The 17,569-nt window shown below is 50.3% G+C and overlaps 1 protein-coding gene across 3 annotated transcripts in view; it reads left to right on the forward strand.

Moving 5' to 3' along the window:
• JMY (junction mediating and regulatory protein, p53 cofactor) overlaps positions 1-17,569 on the forward strand; it is a 74,761-nt gene that overhangs the window by 32,944 nt on the left and 24,248 nt on the right. For all 3 annotated transcript variants that reach the window (XM_089312911.1, XM_089312910.1, XM_070056324.2), the window contains exons 3-4: positions 10,441-10,591; positions 16,816-16,985. In XM_089312911.1, coding sequence (XP_089169037.1) covers positions 10,441-10,591; positions 16,816-16,985 — 321 coding nt within the window. The remainder of the gene's footprint in view (positions 1-10,440; positions 10,592-16,815; positions 16,986-17,569) is intronic.

Here is a 17,569-nt window from a genome sequence, read left to right on the forward strand (position 1 = left end):
CAGAGAGCTGGCCTGGAAGAGGGGCAACCGGGACAGAATCCGGCTCCCCGACCGGGACTAGAACCCGGTGTGCTGGCGCCGCAGGCGGAGGATTAGCCTAGTGAGCCGCGGCGCCGGCTCCTTCCATTTATTCTTTCTGTTTTTAACAGTCCGGAGATCTTTTTATTGATTGACTTTTACCCTTAGGAGGCTATTCCATAGGGAGTGGGCTCCACAGCTCAGCCTCCTCTCCCTGGGTTCTGACAGAGTGGGCGTCTCTGGGTGCAGCAGGCTGGGCTTCACTTGACCCAGCGACCTTTCTCTCTGTCCTCCTTGTCCTGGTCATTTTCCTTCACGTGTTCAGGAAACTCTTGGCTCTTAGAGGGCTTCCCATGCTGAACACTCATTAATTCTCTTAGCAAGAATCTTGCCCTTAGCTTGCTTGCAGGATGCTGCATCGCACTGTAGACAATTCCAGTTCTGTCCTGGGAACATTTACCAGGCATTCCTTTTTTGAACAGTGTGTGTTCCCTTGATGTCTGTAGGATCACCTTTCTGGTTTGTGGCCGCGTGTGTCATTCCCCCAAGTAGACTCCTCAGCAGTGCATGTGGCTGGACGGATCATTCATCGGTCAGAGAGATCTCACAGTCATGCTAAACCTAACAAGCCAGCTCTAAGTGGAGAGAGTGCCCAGAGGGCAGCTGCCCGTGCGGCCCAGTGAGTCTGGGTGTGGTGGGATTTCCTGTGTCCTGCTTGTGTCCCTGAACTGAACACTCAGTGGCTTGACTTGATTGGTATGTAACTTAGGTTTTAATGAAATTGCTAATGAAGAATTAGGCTGAGCAGAAAAATACCGGGCAAAAATATAAGCTATGATTCCATTGATACGAAGTCCAGCAGTGAGCACGCTGCTGTGTGCTGACAGAAAGCTGACCCGTCATCGTCGCCTGCGGTAGAAAGAAGTGAAGCTGCCATAAGAGAATCCTTCGGGATAGTGGGTATCTTCCGAATCCTGACTACAGTGGCTGTGAGGTGGGCCATAAAATTAACCAAAATTTTAGGTAAAAGGATGCCTTTTCTAGTATGTATATGAATTACATATCAGCAATGCTGATTGTTTTAAAGGATGAAAATTGGGGCCAGCATCATGACGTAGCTGGTAAAGGTGCCACCTACAAAGCCAGCATCTCATATGGTTCAAGACCCATCTGCTGCGCTTCTGAGCCAGCTCCCTGCTAATGTGCCTGGGAGAGCAGTGGAAGACGCGTCAAGTGGAAGATGCGTGGGCCCGGGCACCCACATGGGAGACCAAGAGGCTCCAGACGCCTTCCTTCAGTCTGGCCCAGCCCTGGCTTTTGCAGCCATTGGGGAGTGAACCAGCAGGTGGAAAACCTCTCTCTGTCGCCCCCTCTCTGTAACTCTACCTTTCAAATATGTAAATAAAAGTTTTTTTTTTTTTTTTTTTAAATGGAATGGGATATATAGACAGTGGAGTGCTGGTATGTTGTACGCAGGTTTGTTTTTTTTTTTTTTTTTTGGACAGGCAGAGTGGACAGAGAGAGACAGGTCTTCCTTTGCCGTTGGTTCACCCCCCAATGGCTGCTACGACTGGCGTGCTGTGCTGATCTGAAGCCAGGAGCCAAGTGCTTCTCCTGGTCTCCCATGCGGGTGCAGGACCCAAGGACTTGGGCCATCTTCCACTGCACTCCTGGGCCACAGCAGAGAGCTGGCCTGGAAGAGGAGCAACTGGGACAGAATCTGGTGCCCTGACCGGGACTAGAACCCAGGGTGCCGGTTCCGCAGATGGAGGATTAGCCTATTGAGCCACGGCGCTGGCCTTCCTTTTTTTTTTTTTTTTTTTTTTTAAATAATTTTATTTATTTAAAAGGCAGAGTTACAGAAAGAGAGAGGGAAAGAGATTTTCCATCCACTGGTTCACTCTCCAAATGGCCGCAGTAGCCGAGGCTGGGCCTGTCAAGTCAAGAGCCAGGAGCTTCCTCTGGGTCTCCCATGTGGAGGCAGGGGCCCAAGGACTTGGGCCATCCTCTGCTCATGAGCAAGGAGCGGATCTGAAATGGAGTAGCCTGGACTCAAACCGGTGCAGGCAGCAGCTCAGCCCATTGGGCCCCCACACCAGGCCTCTGCAGGCTCCTCCGTGCTCTTCAGATTCTTGGGGCTAGGGTTTCAGAAACCTCAGCATTAAGGGGTGCTAAGAATGGAGTCAGTCTGGTACTGCAGATGTATAATGTGTATTTTACATTCAGCGTGTTTAAATACAGTGTTGGTCATTGAAGTGATGAGGAGTTTTTTGCTGATCTCTGTCTTACCACTCTTAAGTGTTAGGCAGCTCCTGCCTGATGAGTGTTATTTCAGGCCTGGAATCCATTCTGAGCCAGACAGCCCTTTAGAGAGCCTGCGGTCGCCAGGCTGATGTGTGAGTTCTCGTAACGTGTCCTCTCTGGTAGCATGAGTTATTATGGGGAGTCCTTATGAGGAGTTGTTATGGGGAGGCCTCACTGTGCTCCCTTGTATGGAGACCCCGGGATGGGGCTCAGCAGTCTTGGTCTTAATGAGGCCCTGGTGATTGTGGTACACGCTGAAGCCTGAGAGGCACCAGCCAGGAAGGCAGGGGCAGATGTTGGGCACAGTGCCCGGGGTGTCTGATGGGACGCCTGTGTCCACCCACACGGTCGGGGTGTCTGATGGGATGCCTGTGTCCACCCACATGGTCGGGGTGTCTGATGGGACGCCTGTGTCCACCCACACGGCCGGGGTGTCTGATGGGACGCCTGTGTCCACCTACATGGTCGGGGTGTCTGATGGGACGCCTGTGTCCACCCATGTTCCTGTTCCGGGAAGCAGCAGTGATGGCTCAACAGAGGGGACCCAGATGGAGTTCTGGGTCCTGCATTGGCCTGGCTGGACTTTGGCTATTGTACATATTTGAGGAGTGAACCAGTGGGTGGAAGATCTGTTTCCCTGCTTTTTGATTTCATTGTTCATATTCATTTGAAAGGCAGAGAGAGAGAGATCTTAATGGGTCAGAGTCAGTTAGTGAATGGGTTGCCTGTTCATACTCCCGGATCTTCTTCCTGTGGGGCCGTTGGTCATCTTCTCCTCAGAGCAGTTTGGAGCTCGTTTTCCGTTTGTCTCCTACGTGAGTCTTCAGTGTGCTTGTCTTCCACATCACCCAGGCAAGTGTAGCTGTGAAACAGAATGGTCCTGCCTCCAGCCCCACCAGACGGACGGGATGAGGGCCCCTTCTGGGCAGCTGCTTACCAGCAAAGCAGGGCTGGCTCTCTGTCTCCCACCCCGCCTCTGCCCCGGGCATCCTTTTACTCTCTTCACTGGGCCGTAAGAAACTCAGCGTCTGCTTTGAATGTCAAGGTGCTCCAGTAGATGCTGCTGCATCTGATCATGCCTTCCTGTGAAACTGCTCGGGAGTCATCCTAGCTAACTCCCGGGCCTGGGGAAATGCGCAGCTTGGCTACCACCACAGGAGCACATTTGAATTTATCTTTTCTCCCTGCATCTCAACAATAGGTAGGAATAACATGAGAGTCTCATAAAACCGGTATCCAAGCAAGTAGTATAATGTAAATTTGTGTTTATAAACTAGGTATGCTATCCCAGCTACCTAAGCTGACGCACAGTTTTTTCCATGTCAGAAACAGGCCCTGTTTTCTTTCTGGCCCTGAAATGGAAAGCAGACGAGTCGCTGTTGCAGCACACGGTCCAGATGACCAGAAGTGTACGTCTGCACGCTTGCCTAGTTAGGAAAAGTCTCGGTCTCCTTGCCCTGTGCATCTTGGGCACAGAAATGCTGAAAGGCTGGCGCATGGTCACCAAGCAACGCTAGAAGGGTGTGGCTAGGAGAGTGCCTGTTGTTATGTATAACAGGGACTGACTAAAGGGAACCAGGGAACCCTGCCGGGTGGGGGCAGGGCAGAGAGATCCTGGTCCCCACCCTCCCCCTGCCACTCCGAAGTGTTTGCAATGGCCATGCTTGTCCTGTCAGAGCAGGAGCCTGGGAACTCCATCCTGTTCTGCCACATGGGTGACAGGGTCCCTGGTACTGGCATCTTCCACTTTCATAGGTGCATTAGCAGGGGACTGAATCAGAACTGGAGCAGCAGGACCAGAACTGGTGCTGCGATACAGGATGGTTGCAGGCAGCATGTTAGCCCTTGGTGCCATGCCGCTGACCCCGCGGAGGTGGGCTATTAGCTCTACAGCGAATACAAGTTATGTTCTGGTAATTCCTTCAGGATTTAAGAGGGAAGAAAAACTTTTGTCCTGAAAAGCCACAGAGCAAGTCTTCATCGCTCCTTTTTCCGTTTCCTGTTGCTTAAGGTTACAGTACCTAACCATGCGCATAGAATTCATTCTACTTGAATGTTCTGGGTTAGCAGGTCTGAATTTTGAGCGCTCATTATTTTGCTTTTTGAATATCTATTACATAATTGCATCTTTTGGAGTCTGATCAGAAAATCAAACGTTAGAATAATTAGAGGGACTTGAGAATAATTAAGTAGATGTCGAGTTACTAATCAGATGATGAGAAAGGTAGGAAAGATACTCTAAGGAGTGTCAGAGGGAGCCACAAAGCAGCTGGCACTGCTGGTGTGGGCAAGCCACTGGCAGGGCTGTGAGAAAGAAAATGCCAGCGTTGGAGTCCTCTGGCTTAGAGAGCCTCCTGGCGAGTCCCCCTCTCTGGTTCAGAGAACCACTCATGGAGATTACACACACACACACACACACACACACACACACACCTTCCTCTGGCTCAGAAAACCTCACACGGTGAGTCCCCTTCCTTGGTTTAGAGAACTGCTTGTGGTGAGTCCCTTCCCTGGGTTAGAGAACCTCTCCTGTGAGTCCCCTTCCCTGGGTTAGAGAACCTCTCCTGTGAGTCCCCCTCTCTGGGTTAGAGAACCTCTCCTGCGAGTCCCCTTCCCTGGGTTAGAGAACCTCTCCTGGTGAGTCCCCCTCCCTGGGTTAGAGAACCTCTCCTGGTGAGTCCCTTCCCTGGGTTAGAGAACCTCTCCTGCGAGTCCCCTTCCCTGGGTTAGAGAACCTCTCCTGGTGAGTCCCTTCCCTGGGTTAGAGAACCTCTCCTGGTGAGTCCCCCTCCCTGGGTTAGAGAACCTCTCCTGCGAGTCCCCTTCCCTGGGTTAGAGAACCTCTCCTGGTGAGTCCCCCTCCCTGGGTTAGAGAACCTCTCCTGCGAGTCCCCTTCCCTGGGTTAGAGAACTGCTCCTGCGAGTCCCTTTCCCTGGGTTAGAGAACTGCTCCTGCGAGTCCCTTTCCCTGGGTTAGAGAACCTCTCCTGCGAGTCCCCTTCCCTGGGTTAGAGAACCTCTCCTGGTGAGTCCCCCTCTCTGGGTTAGAGAACCTCTCCTGGTGAGTCCCCCTCCCTGGGTTAGAGAACTGCTCCTGGCGAGTCCCCCTCTCTGGGTTAGGGTTCTGTGGAGCTGGCGCCAGTGAGTCCTGTGGGAAGCAGAATGTGATGTACCATGAGGCAAGGGTTGGAAAGAAATCTCCAGATGATTTCTGTTCCTGCTTCAGGAGACAGCTGCTGCTGGTGGTGAAAAAGTGGTATTGGGGACACTCACAGGAATGGCAGCCAGGGAGGGTCAGGCTGGGAAGAAGGGGTCTGCTCCTCCTGCCCAGCCCTCCTGTGACAAAGCCTGGATGGGACGTGCAGTTCTGACCCCGAGCGTCATTGGCAGGGGTGGGACCTGGAGATGAAAGGCGGGAATTGACATCCCTCTTAAGACTTTAAAAAAAATATATTTTATTTATTTATTTGGTAGGTAGAGTTATGGGGCAAGGGGGAGGGTTTCATCCGCTGGTTCATTCCCCAAGTGGCTGCAGTGGCCAGAACTGGGCTGACCCAAAGCCAGGAGCTTCTTCCAGTCTCCTGCACAGGTGCGGGGGCCCTACTACTTAGGACATCTGCTGCTGCTTTCCCAGGCCATAGCAGAGAGCTGGATCAGAAGAGGAGCAGCTGTGACTTGAACCAGCGCCCATGTGCAATGCGAGGCTTAGCCTACAACACCACAGCACTGCCCACCCCCACACCCCGTAACACTTGAGAAGCAGGTGGGGAGAAGTGCACACTGAGCATATCACGTTCTGTTGTTCTATGGAAGTAGCGGCTTAGCCTCAAATCACTGTCAAAGAATGAGGCTTTCTCATTAAAAATTTCTCATTATGAAAAGCTGTGATACAAGTTTCATTTCCATTTTTCTTTACAGTCAAAGGATGTGAAGTTTAGCCACGTCATGGACAAGGGCTTGTATCTTAACGCCCGTAGAGGGATGTTTATAATACTGAATTTCTGTTCCATACTGGGAAATCCCAATCTTTTGCTTTTGACTTGGGTGTTTGAAAGTCAGAAGTCGTCGTGACAAGAGGAGCCTGAACTTCAGTGTTACGGCAAGCGTCTCCAGGACCCTTAAATCTGGGACGAGGGCTGCACGGGAAGCCGCGGGGTTTCCCTGGAGTGACCTGCCTGGCGGCTCTGTGTCCTGCCTTGGTGTGGATGTGGTTTGTTTCTGGAGGGCTCAGATGGCGGAGCTCGATGCCCAGAGTGGCACGTCCCGTTCTGCAGGGCCGCCCGATGGAGAAGGTGGTGCTTCTGGGAAGCTGGTTGGCTCCGGACAGAGCCTGAGCTCCCACCTGTCTCTCTGGTTTCCCATCTCAGCCTGTCAGCTCTGTGCTGTGCACACTCCAGTGGGACACGGGCCAAGAGCACCCTCGTGGGAACCGAGCCACCCAGACACCAGGCCGTTGAAGCTGTGCAGCTGGGAGCCAGATAGATCTCTTTTCTTCATAAGCTTTGCCTGTCTCAGGTGTTTGTTTATTTTTGAAAGAGTCACAGAGAGAGGTACAGCCAGAGAGATAGAGAGGTCTTCCATCTGCTGGTCAACTCCCAAATGACTGCAATGGCCAGAGCTGAGCTGATCTGAAAACAGGAGCTTCCTCCACGACTCCCACGTGGGTGCAGGGGTCCAAAGACTTGGGCCATCTTGTACTGCTTTCCCAGGCCATAATAGAGAGCTGGATGGGAAGTGGAACAGCTGGGACTTGAACCGGCGCCCATATGGGATGCTGGTGCAACAGGCCAGGGCTTTAACCCACTATGCTGTGGGGTTTTTCAGATGAGGAGACAGGACACGGGAGCGGCCATTCTAAGAGTGTGCCACCGGGGTAGCTACGAGCTCCCACTTTTATTTAGAGGGTACCAGCAAGTCTGCAAGCCAGCAGGCACATAGGTAAGGTTATACATCAACTTAAGGATTTGAGAAAAGGAATTCGGTCTGGTGGTCTAAGATAGGGATTAGAGCTGTGTTGCAAATCTTCAGAGACAGGCCCATTTAGATGCTCCTGCAAATTTGAAATATTCCAAGTACCAATTAAGGTCCATTAACCTCCTGCTGCTCCTGCTGCCACATTCCTTTGGGGGCGGGTGTGCCCATCCCTGGCCTGTTGGCCTGTTGCGGAGCTGTGGAGCAGAAACTGCAGCCTGCCTCCAATTTCAGGGGCTGTGCCCCGCCCCCCAGGCACTTAGGGGCATTATCTCTGCAGCACCGCCCCGCTAATTCTTGCATTGTTCTGTGTTTTCCCTGTGCTCCTGCCAAGCAGGCCTGCCTCTAGGCTTCTGCTCAGCTTGGTCCTGGCCTCTGCACGCCTTTCTGGTGTTGCTCTCTCCCTGTTTGCTCTGTGCTGATCAGTCCCAGCCTCCATCGAGGGCCGCTGTGGCTCTGAGCTGCAGTGCAGTCTGTCTGTACCGAGGTGTGTTCTTCCAAGTCCCTTTGACTTTTCTTGTTCTGTTTCTGACCCAGAGACACTTCACCATCTCCATTGATTTGTTCTTTGAGAATCCTCTCATTCTCTGCAGGATTTCTGCCCAGGCGTGCACTGCCTCTCTGCTCCGCTCCGCCTGGCATCCTGGGCACACTCTCCCAGCAGTGTTCCTGCTCTTTGAATGGCAGTGTTCTCTAGTAAGCTGAGTATGTTGTATCTCTGGTATTAGCACTGAGCAAATGTGTAACGTGTCCAGTGACTGAGTGCTAAGTGATTTGTCCCAGGTCTCCCAGTTAAGAAGTCACAGAGTCAAGTCTCGGTTTTCGTGACATTTCCACATCACAGATCTCTCTGTGCCCTTCCCCCGCCTCCAGACACTGATGGTCTGACTCATATTTGTGCCCACAAAAGCACACAGTAGAGGGGTCTTTATTTGCAGATATTGGCTGTGCACGTTGTCTGGGAGGAGTTGAGAACCAGCCATATCCAGTGCGTATCTGATTCCTACAGAGTGGGGTTCAAGGCACTGTCGTCATCCAGTGCAGATGGGAGGGAGTGGAGTATCAAGAACCTACGCAGCCACTGCAGGCTTAATTTTCTTTGCCTGGCACAGTTTTTATAATCATAGAATTGGAGCTCATGTTATTCTGTTTCCCAGATATTCAGGATCTGATATTATCTCTACTTCCTTTCTCTCCCCAGTGCAGTGGAAAAAAGAGGTAATTCTTGTAATTTGCCTTGCGATGCCTCATATATGAAAACATGAGCTCATTGTCCGTCTGACTAGGAACAGGAAATTGGACAGCGGGCCTGCTGCCTGTCCAGTGGAATGGCTTGTGAACCATTAGGAAATGGAAGGCATTTAGTATTCTTCATGATTACAAAACCCATGTGTTTGTGTGATGAAGAAAAGTGGGGGAAGTGTAGGTTTTGTTTCTAAAGGTGATTTTTTTAAAAGAGTTATTTTTTTGAATAACAGAGTGACAGGGACTTCTTATTCGAAAAGCAGGGAGTGAGAATCTTCCCTGAAAGACTGCAGTAGTCAAGGCTGGGCCAGGCTGAAGCCAGGTGCTCCATTCTTGTCCCCAAAATGGGTGGCAGGGACGCAGGTCCTTGGGCCATCATCTGCACTTTCCCAGTCACAGCAGCAGGGAGATGGATCAGAAGCAGAGTGGCTGGAGTTGAACGGTAGGAGATGCCCGTGTGCCGAGCAGTGGCCTCAACCCTGGCCCCGTGCTCCGCTTTTAAGCAGGGGCAGGAAGTAAGCACAGACTTCTCTGGTCTCTGCTTTTCTCAGCCCCATCCCTCTCTTGCCCTGTGGGGTGCCTCTGACCATACGCTCTGCTCTCTACCCTGGTGTCTCGGCTAAAACAGGACCCACAACGAGCAAGGGGCCCTCCTGTAAGCCCTGACCTTGCTCCATTATTCTCTTCTCTCTCCTCCCAGCTAACCACACCCCTCAGAAGAGCGTGTGTATGCTGTCCATGTTTCTTTCCTCCAGCTGGATGGAAGCGAGTTTTTAGATGCGCTTTGCTCAGGAAACAGGAAGCTTGCGCATGTAGGCAGTGAGCCCCGGAGGGGCTGTGATGGGAGCGCCAGACGGGGCACGGCCCTCCGGCTGCATCCACGCGTGCTGGTCATGGTCCTTGCTGGGGTCCGGGACCTTCGTGCTGCCCACTCTGTGGGTGCCGAAGCAGAGGCCGGCATCTCTGTCCTGCGGGACCTTGGGGCTTCTGTGACCCCCTTGTGTGGCATCGGTTCTGGGGGCTGCTCTTCACTACCTGTGGGGGGCGGAGCTTTCCTCACAGTTGTCAGGTGACGCCGTCTGCTCTCTGGGCTTAGCTGTCTTATGTGTCAGTGATACCCAGACGCGCATTTCTGGCCATCACCTTCGGAAAGTCAAAGTTGGCACACGTGAAACTAAATCCTTGGACTTCTCCCGCGTGACATCTGCTGCTCCTGCCTTTGCTGGCTCTCTGTGTAAGCTGCTTTAACGTGACACCGAGGTCAACTCTCGGTTCAGGGGTGAAGTCAGACGATGACTTTATTTTGGTTTTCGACTTTGTTTTTATTTATTTCATGGTTTAGAGAATATGGCTTATAATTTGCTAAGTTCATCCCTCCTGTTTTGTGATAATACTTGGTAAGTTTTTTTTTAAAGTGTTCCATGAATGAGTTAGCATTCCTCATTAGCAACTTACTGTTGACTTTCTGATAATTTTTCTCTGTGTATGGTACGCCAGGTTTGTAGTACAAGCAGTTGATTGTCGAGATTGCTGGGTTGTACATTTCATCCATGTTAAGACATACCTGTGTAGTGTTTTGAAATACGCGTTTATAGAAATACCACTTGCATGGATTTCGTGTTAGCATTTACCTGATACGTCACACAGATGATTCGTAACCTGCTCCTTGTACACAGAGGCAGTGAGCAGCTCACGATCGCGACACACAGACGCCCTCGGGTTGTCCTTTGCTTGCATATGGAGTGAGGGGAGGGTCAGGGCATAGATGTTGGATGTCGTTAGATATTCTTTGCAAATCAGTGAATCCTCCTCTGTGCACAGTCCTTACTTAAACGTTCAGAAAATGCTTGTGGAATGGGTAAAAGAAATGAATGTCTTGATTTCCCCTTGTTCTCTCTGAAGATCTCCATGGAGAATGATTATCTGGGACCCCGAAGAATCGAAAGTCTCCAGAAAGAAGACGCAGACTGGCAGCGGAAGGCGCACATGGCTGTGCTGTCCATCCAGGACCTCACTGTCAAGTATTTTGAAATAACTGCTAAAGCACAAAAAGGTAGGCTTCCCAGTCGGACTGTCCCTGTCAGCGTGGTTGTGAGGACAGTGAGGGACCAGCATGTTACATTTGAACTGATGATTCAGAAAAGGAAGTTCACGGAAAATGGAATGAAATGTTGATCTTGCTGCAGAAAAATGTTTTGGAGCCCATGGATGCAGTAGACCCCTGCAGCTGCGAGCAGTGACAGAGCCCCGTGCTGGGCGTAGGGGTGTGCCCTTTCTCACCTCCCTGGCGTGTGTGCACCCACCCATCCCCCTGCCCTCGGGAGCAGCGTGTGTGTCCACAGCCCTCCTGGTGACATTGCGGGAGAGGAGGGTAATGTCACACAGATTCGGCTGTGCACATGGAGAACGATGAACTTTGGCTTAACCACACACCTCTTATGAAGGTGAATTCAAAATAAATAATAGGTCTAAATGTAGAATGTTAACCTAGAAAACTTCCACAAAACCAGTAAGAGAAAAATCTGTTTCCTCAAGTTCCATATATCTTTGTAACTAGAGTTAGGCACAATTCTTAGCTATGACACTAACAATAAAAACTGAGAGAGAAGTGATAAAGAGCCTGAGCCGTAAAGGAGAATCTTTCTGAAGATTCACTTATTTATCTTGAAAGGTAGAGTGTGTGTGTGGGGTGGGGGAGGGTTTCTATCTGTTGTTTGACTCCCCAAATGGCTACAAGGGCTGGGGTTGGGCCAGGCCAAAGCCAGGAGCCCAGAATTCCATCCTGGTCCCCCACGCGGGTTGCAGGGGCCCAAGCACATAGGCCGTCATGCAGTGCTTTCCCAGACACATTAGCAGGGAGCTGGATCGGAAGCAGAGCAGGTGGGACTGGAACTTCTCCAGTGTTGTGTCAGCCCGACCTGCTGTGCCACCATGCCGGCTCCTGGAAGATGGATGTAATCAGTGTGTCCTTTGCCGCATGTAGTATAAGAATGAAACTGAGAGTGTTGAGAGAAAATATTTGCAAGTCGCATCCGACAAAGGACTTGTGATGAATTGTTGAGGTTCCAGCTCTGAATTAAGAGAGCAGTCTAGTTAAGAGGGGGGAAAGGGCCGTGAACAGACACTTCTGTAGGGAAGACAGAGCCATCTGGGAAAACAAGTTCAGCATCGCGCGTTAGGACAGAAGTGCCAATTGAAGCCACAGCCTTCGGAAAGCAAGAGTGTGCGGTGGTGGGCACTCCTCCTGCCTGGCTGACGGGCAGGCACTCTGGAGAAGGACGTGGTGGCTTCACCCTGCGTGTGACCAGCCCCCCACCCCAGCCCCCGTTCCTCCGTGTTCACCCTGGAAAGTGGTGTATTAGGAGCAGGCAGTGTAACCAGCTTCAGAGGTGGCTTTTGCTGCTGGGAAGCTGTTTTCATGGTGACTGGGTACTTAACTGTGCAGTCGGCTTTCTAGTTAGCTCCTCTCCAGAGCTTCACACGGCAGCAGAGGGCAGAGTCCCCTTGCCATCATAGCGGCGCCATCATAGCGGCAGTGACCCGAGACTGCGCGAGGGCAGGGAGCTGCTCCCCCACGTGGTCCTGCGTGGGCAGTGTGCAGCACGTGTGTGTGCACTGGGGGGAAGTGGGGTGTGAACACTGCAGGAGCACCTGTAGTTGTGTGACTTTGCTGTCAGTCATTTCCGGAACTCCTCAGGGTCTCATATCCGTGCAGAAGGTGTTCTTAATGTGTGTGTGGTCTGAACAGGAAAAGTGCTTCAAAAATTATGTGAATGTTGATGTTTGTGGTGGGGTGAGGATGGAAGGGATACCGTGAAGCAAGTACAGGCCGTCTGTTGTCTTCCTGTTGCCATCTGAAGTGGGAGAGACGCTTGGGTCCCTTTGGTTCTCTCCCTCAGCCTCTCCAGCCCTACTGGTAGATGCCGTATTTCCTCACTGTGTGCACTCAAGAAAACTGAGCCACAAGCTGGTGAGGCTCCTTGCTGACAGTTACAGGTCTGGATGGAGTCGGTGTCTTCCGGGCTGCATGCCTGTCCTCTTTTCCCTTGAAACCCTAGAATTGAGGTTCAGGAGATTGTGACTAATTATCTCCTCTTGTTAACATTTAAGGCTCACACACAAGGAAGTGATAAACTATTTGGAATGGAGATTGTAAACGAGCAAATTTCCCATCTGTCAGAACAGCTGACTTTTAGAGACTGGATCAAGAACCAGCAGTGACCATGTGTGGAGGTGACCGCCAGGTGTAGTGAACAACGAGCAGGAGTTGAGCCCTGGCCCTCCCCAGGAGTACCCTCCTCTCTGTGCAGCTCTAACTGCCCCCCACCCCCAGAAACCTTTTATTTACAGTATACAAACTTCATACACTTCATATATACAGCTTTAGGAACATAGTGATTCTTCCCACTGTACCCGCCTCCCACCCTTCTCCTCCCTCTCCTATTCCCATTATTTTTACTAAGATCTATTTTCAATTAACTTTATACACAAAAGATTAGCTCTATTCTAAGTAAAGAGCTCAACAGATAGTATGATCTGTGGTCTATATTCTAGAGAAAATTCCATGCACTGGTGAGAAGAATGTGTATTCTGCAAGTGTAGGATGAAAAGTTCTGTAGATATCTGTTAGGTCCATTTGGTCTGTAGTGTCGATTAGCTCTGCTGTGTCCTTGCTCATTTTCTGTCTGGTTGATCTGTCCATTGTTGAAGGGGGGGGGGGGCGGCTGGCACTATGGCATAGTGGGTATAGCGGGTAAAGCCGCTGCCTGTAGTGTCGGCATCCATACAGGCGCCAGTTTGAGTCCCGGCTGCTCCACTTCCGATCCAGCTCTCTGCTAAGTTCCTGCTGTTGCAGCCAATTGGGGAGTGAACCAGCAGAAGGAAGACCTCTCTCTCTCTCTCTCTCTCTCTCTCTCTCTCTCTCTGCCTCTTTGCTTCTCCTTCTCTCTCTGTGTAACTCTGACTTTCAAAGTAAATAAGTAGATAAATCTTTAAGGAAAAAAAGTGGGGTATTGAAGTCCTCCTTTACTATTGTATTGGAGTCTATGTCTCCCTTTAGATTCATTAACATTGCTTTTAAATATCCAGGTGCCCTGTAATTGGTGCATATTCATTTATTATAGTCACATCTTCCTGTTGAACTGATCCCTTAATCATTACATAGTGCCCTTCTTTGTCTCTTAACAGTTTTTGTGTTAAAGTCTATTTTATTTGATATTAGGATGGCTACACCAGCTTTTTTTTGGTTTCTGTTAGCATGGAATATCTTTTTCCAACCTTTCACTTTCAGTCTGTGTACATCTTTGTTGGTGAGATGTTTTTCTTGTAAGCAGCAAATAGATGGGTTTTGGTTTTTAATCCATTCAGCCAGTTTGTGTTGTTTAACTGGAGAGTCGAGGCCATTTACATTCAAGGTGACTATTGATAAGTGAGGACTTGGCCCTGCCATTTTTCTATAAATATTCCTATTGTTTACTTTGGATTTCCTTTGTACTTTTACTCGGAGGTTTTCTGCCTTCACCTTCTTTCATAGTCTTTCTCTGTGTAGCACATCCTTAAGCATCTTTTGTAGGACGAGTGGTGACAAATTCTTTCAATTTCTATTTGTTATGGAAGGTCTCTATTTCATCTTCATTCATAAATGAGAGCTTTGTAGGGTACAGTATTCTGGGTTTACAGATTTTTTTCTTTTAAGACTTGGAATATATCTTGCCATACTGTCCAAGCCTGTATGGTTTCTGATAAGTCAGCTATAAGTCTAATTGCAGATCCTATGAAAGTAATCTGGCTTTTCTCTCGCGAACATTGTAGAATCTTTTCTGGGGCCGGTGCCATGGTGTAGCAGGTAAAGCTGCCACGTGCAGTGCCGGTATCCCATATGGGTGTCAGGTCTAGTTCTAGCCGCTCCACTTCCAATCCAGCTCTCTCTGCTATGGCCTGGGAAAGCAGTGGAAGATGGCCCAAGTCCCTGAAGCTCCTGGCTGCTGGCTTTGGAACAGCACAGCTCCAGCCATTGCAGCCATTTGGGGAGTGAACCATCAGATGGAAGACCTGTCTCTCTCTCTCTCTGCGCCTCTCCTTCTCTCTCTGTGTAACTCTTTCACGTAAAATAAATAAATCTTTTAAAAAAATGTTTTCTTTATGTTTTACTGTGGAGAGTTTGACTACAATGTGTTGTAAAAATCTTTTCTGGTCATGTCTATTAGGAGTTCTATGGGTTCCTGTACTTGGACGTCTCTTTCTTTCTCCAAATTAGGGAAGTTTTCTGAAATTATTTCACTATAAAGGCCTTCTAATCCTTTCTCTCTCTTTTAGGAACTCCTGAAATCCATATGTTGGGTCATTTGATATTACCCTATGGATCTCCAACGTTGTTTTTTAGTTATCTAATTTCTTCTTTTTTTGATCTGACTGTAAAATTTCCAGAGATTTGTCTCGTAAGTCAGATATTCTTTCTTCTGCCTCACCGGTTCTGTTGTTAAGGCTTCCCACCACATTTTTTACTTGTTCTGTGGAATTCTTCATTTCTGGCAATACATTTTGATTTCTCTTTAAAATCCTAATTTCATGAGAAAAATTTTCTTTGATGTCATGTACAGATTTCTTAGTTTGTGGATTTGCTCCTAGCTACTTCTAAGTAATCCCAAGTCAGTTTTCTGAATTCCGTTTCTGGCATTTCCTCAGTGTCTTCATTTTCGTATTCTGGTATTGAAGTGTCGTGCTCCTTTGGAGGAATCATGTCATCTTCGTTATTCTTGTTTCTTGAATTGCTGTGTTTATGAGGCGTTGGTGGAGATACTTGTTGGTTGGTCTGTTTTTCCCTGTGATGGCTTTTATCTCGGACTGTGCCTCTGTGGATGAGTGGAGTGCCTGCTCTTTCAGTGGGTACCCTGAGGGGAGTAGGGTGCCCAGGGAGCTCTGGTCAGTGCTCCAGGATGAGGGGAGTGACCAAGGTGACACGCAAGTTGGGTGTGATAAATCTCCTCTTAAAAAAAAAATCAGAGGGGAAGTCTGTTCAGTTCTGCTGGTGAGTCTCAGACTCACCTCCTCTCAGAGGAGTCCAGCGCCTGGGCGCTAGCCCTAGTGGGTGCAGTTTCATCTACACTGCCACAAAGGATCTGTGCAGTCCTCGGTGTGAACACGGATCCTGCAGCAGTGACCCTCACCAGGGAATCAGGGAGCCTGGCGTGTGTGGAGCCACCACCCACAGTGACTGCCCAAAGACCCAGCCTCACCCTGCGCCCTCACACACAGCCACAGTGTTTTCACAGTCCCAGCACAGAAGGCTCCTACAGTCACGAGCACCCAGCCCCCTGTCAGTTCTCCCACCAGACTCAGGCATTTTGTCTCGGCTGGTTGCTGGGTGCTCAGACATGAGCTGGCACAGCTGTTACATATGCCTGTTCTCAAATAGTTGCAGGACACTGGTGCTGGGTGGTCGGGGAGAGAGACATGTGCCGCACCCCTTTCTCCCTCTAGGTTGGCAGGTGCACTGTGCCCCAGAGGCCTGCACGCCAGACTCCCACCAGGCTCTTCCTGCAGCTCCATCACCAGTGGCGTGGGCTGCTGCAGTCTGGTCTCACCTCACTCTGGTGCAGAGGCTCTCGGCTCTGGGGTCCTGGGTTGTAGGCGTCCACACCCTCCGTGTAGATTCACTCTGTCCCTGTAATTTGTGTGGAGTTCACTCTGTCGTGTTCTCCCAAACTCTTCCCTGAGAGTGCACTCTCTCCACGTTTTTCTAAACTGTCTTCCAGACATTTTCTTTATATCCAGGCAAAGGTTAGTGAAGCATCTGTCTTGGAAAAGATGTTTAGTATGTAATAGCACAAAAATGTTTTTCACTCACTTTTTTTTTTAAAGATTTTTATTTATTTATTTGAGAGGCAGAGTTACAGACAATGAGAAAGAGAGACAGAGAGAAAGGTCTTCCTTCTATTGGTTCACTCCCCAAATGGCCGCCATGGCTGGAGGTGCACTCATCTGACGCCAGGAGCCAGGTGCCTCCTCCTGGTCTCCCAGGTGGGTGCAGGGTCCAAACACTTGGGCCATCTTCTACTGCTTTCCCAGGCCACAGCAGAGAGCTGGACTGGAAGAGGAGCAGCCGGGACTAGAACTGGCGCCCATATGGGGTGCTGGCGCCGCAGGTCGGGGATTAACCTGACGCCGGCCCCAACAAGTACTTTTTCATGTCAGGATTTGTGTGTGGTCAGTGAGATCTGAGGGTTTGTCTCTTATTAAAAGCTGTTCATTATTAACATCTCTGAATGTTACCACCAGCGGTGTATGACCGGATGCGAGCCGACCAGAAGAAGTTTGGCAAAGCCTCGTGGGCGGCCGCAGCCGAGCGCATGGAGAAGCTGCAGTACGCTGTCTCGAAGGAGACGCTGCAAATGATGCGAGCGAAGGAGATCTGCTTGGAGCAGAGGAAGCGCGCGCTGAAGGAGGAGGTAACAAAACCGTCCCGGACGGATCTAAAGTCAGAGAGTCGGCGTCTGCCGTTTCGTAACGACGCGACGTTTCTGACGGTGTGCGCAGTTGGTCTCCCCTGCCTGAAGAGTAGCCTCACGGGGCGCCTCAGAGCCCTGCAGTGGTGCTGGGCAGCCATGCACTGTGGACGGCACAGCCTCGCCAGCAGTTCCTGGGAGGTGCTGTTGCCAGACACGGAGTGAAGCTGCTAAGGCCGTGGGCTTGGTTAGAGGTGAAGGGGCCGTGCTCACAGCGTCGCGTTTCCTGGAGCCCTCTCCTGACCACCTCATGGTGGAATCAACAGCGGGCAGGGAGAGGACTCCAGTGTTTTGTTCCTACAAAACGTTGTTTAAGCCAAGAATATTCTTAGAAATCCTCGGAAAGAGGTGCTCATCTTCATAGTCAAAACACGTTGGAGATGACATTTTAAAAATGATTAGCCACGCTCTTCCTTGCCATCTTGTTCGTGATTGCTCCTTGCACCTGTGCAGTGCTGCGCGCGCCATGCTGTGGAGCGCGGAGACTGTCGGCACAGCACTGAAACCATCGGTGCCCGCGCCGAGGC

This window comes from Oryctolagus cuniculus, chromosome 14, assembly GCF_051225735.1.
Source record: "Oryctolagus cuniculus isolate XC-2025 breed Fujian yellow rabbit chromosome 14, ASM5122573v1, whole genome shotgun sequence".
In the NCBI taxonomy this organism is placed as follows: Eukaryota; Metazoa; Chordata; class Mammalia; order Lagomorpha; family Leporidae; genus Oryctolagus; species Oryctolagus cuniculus.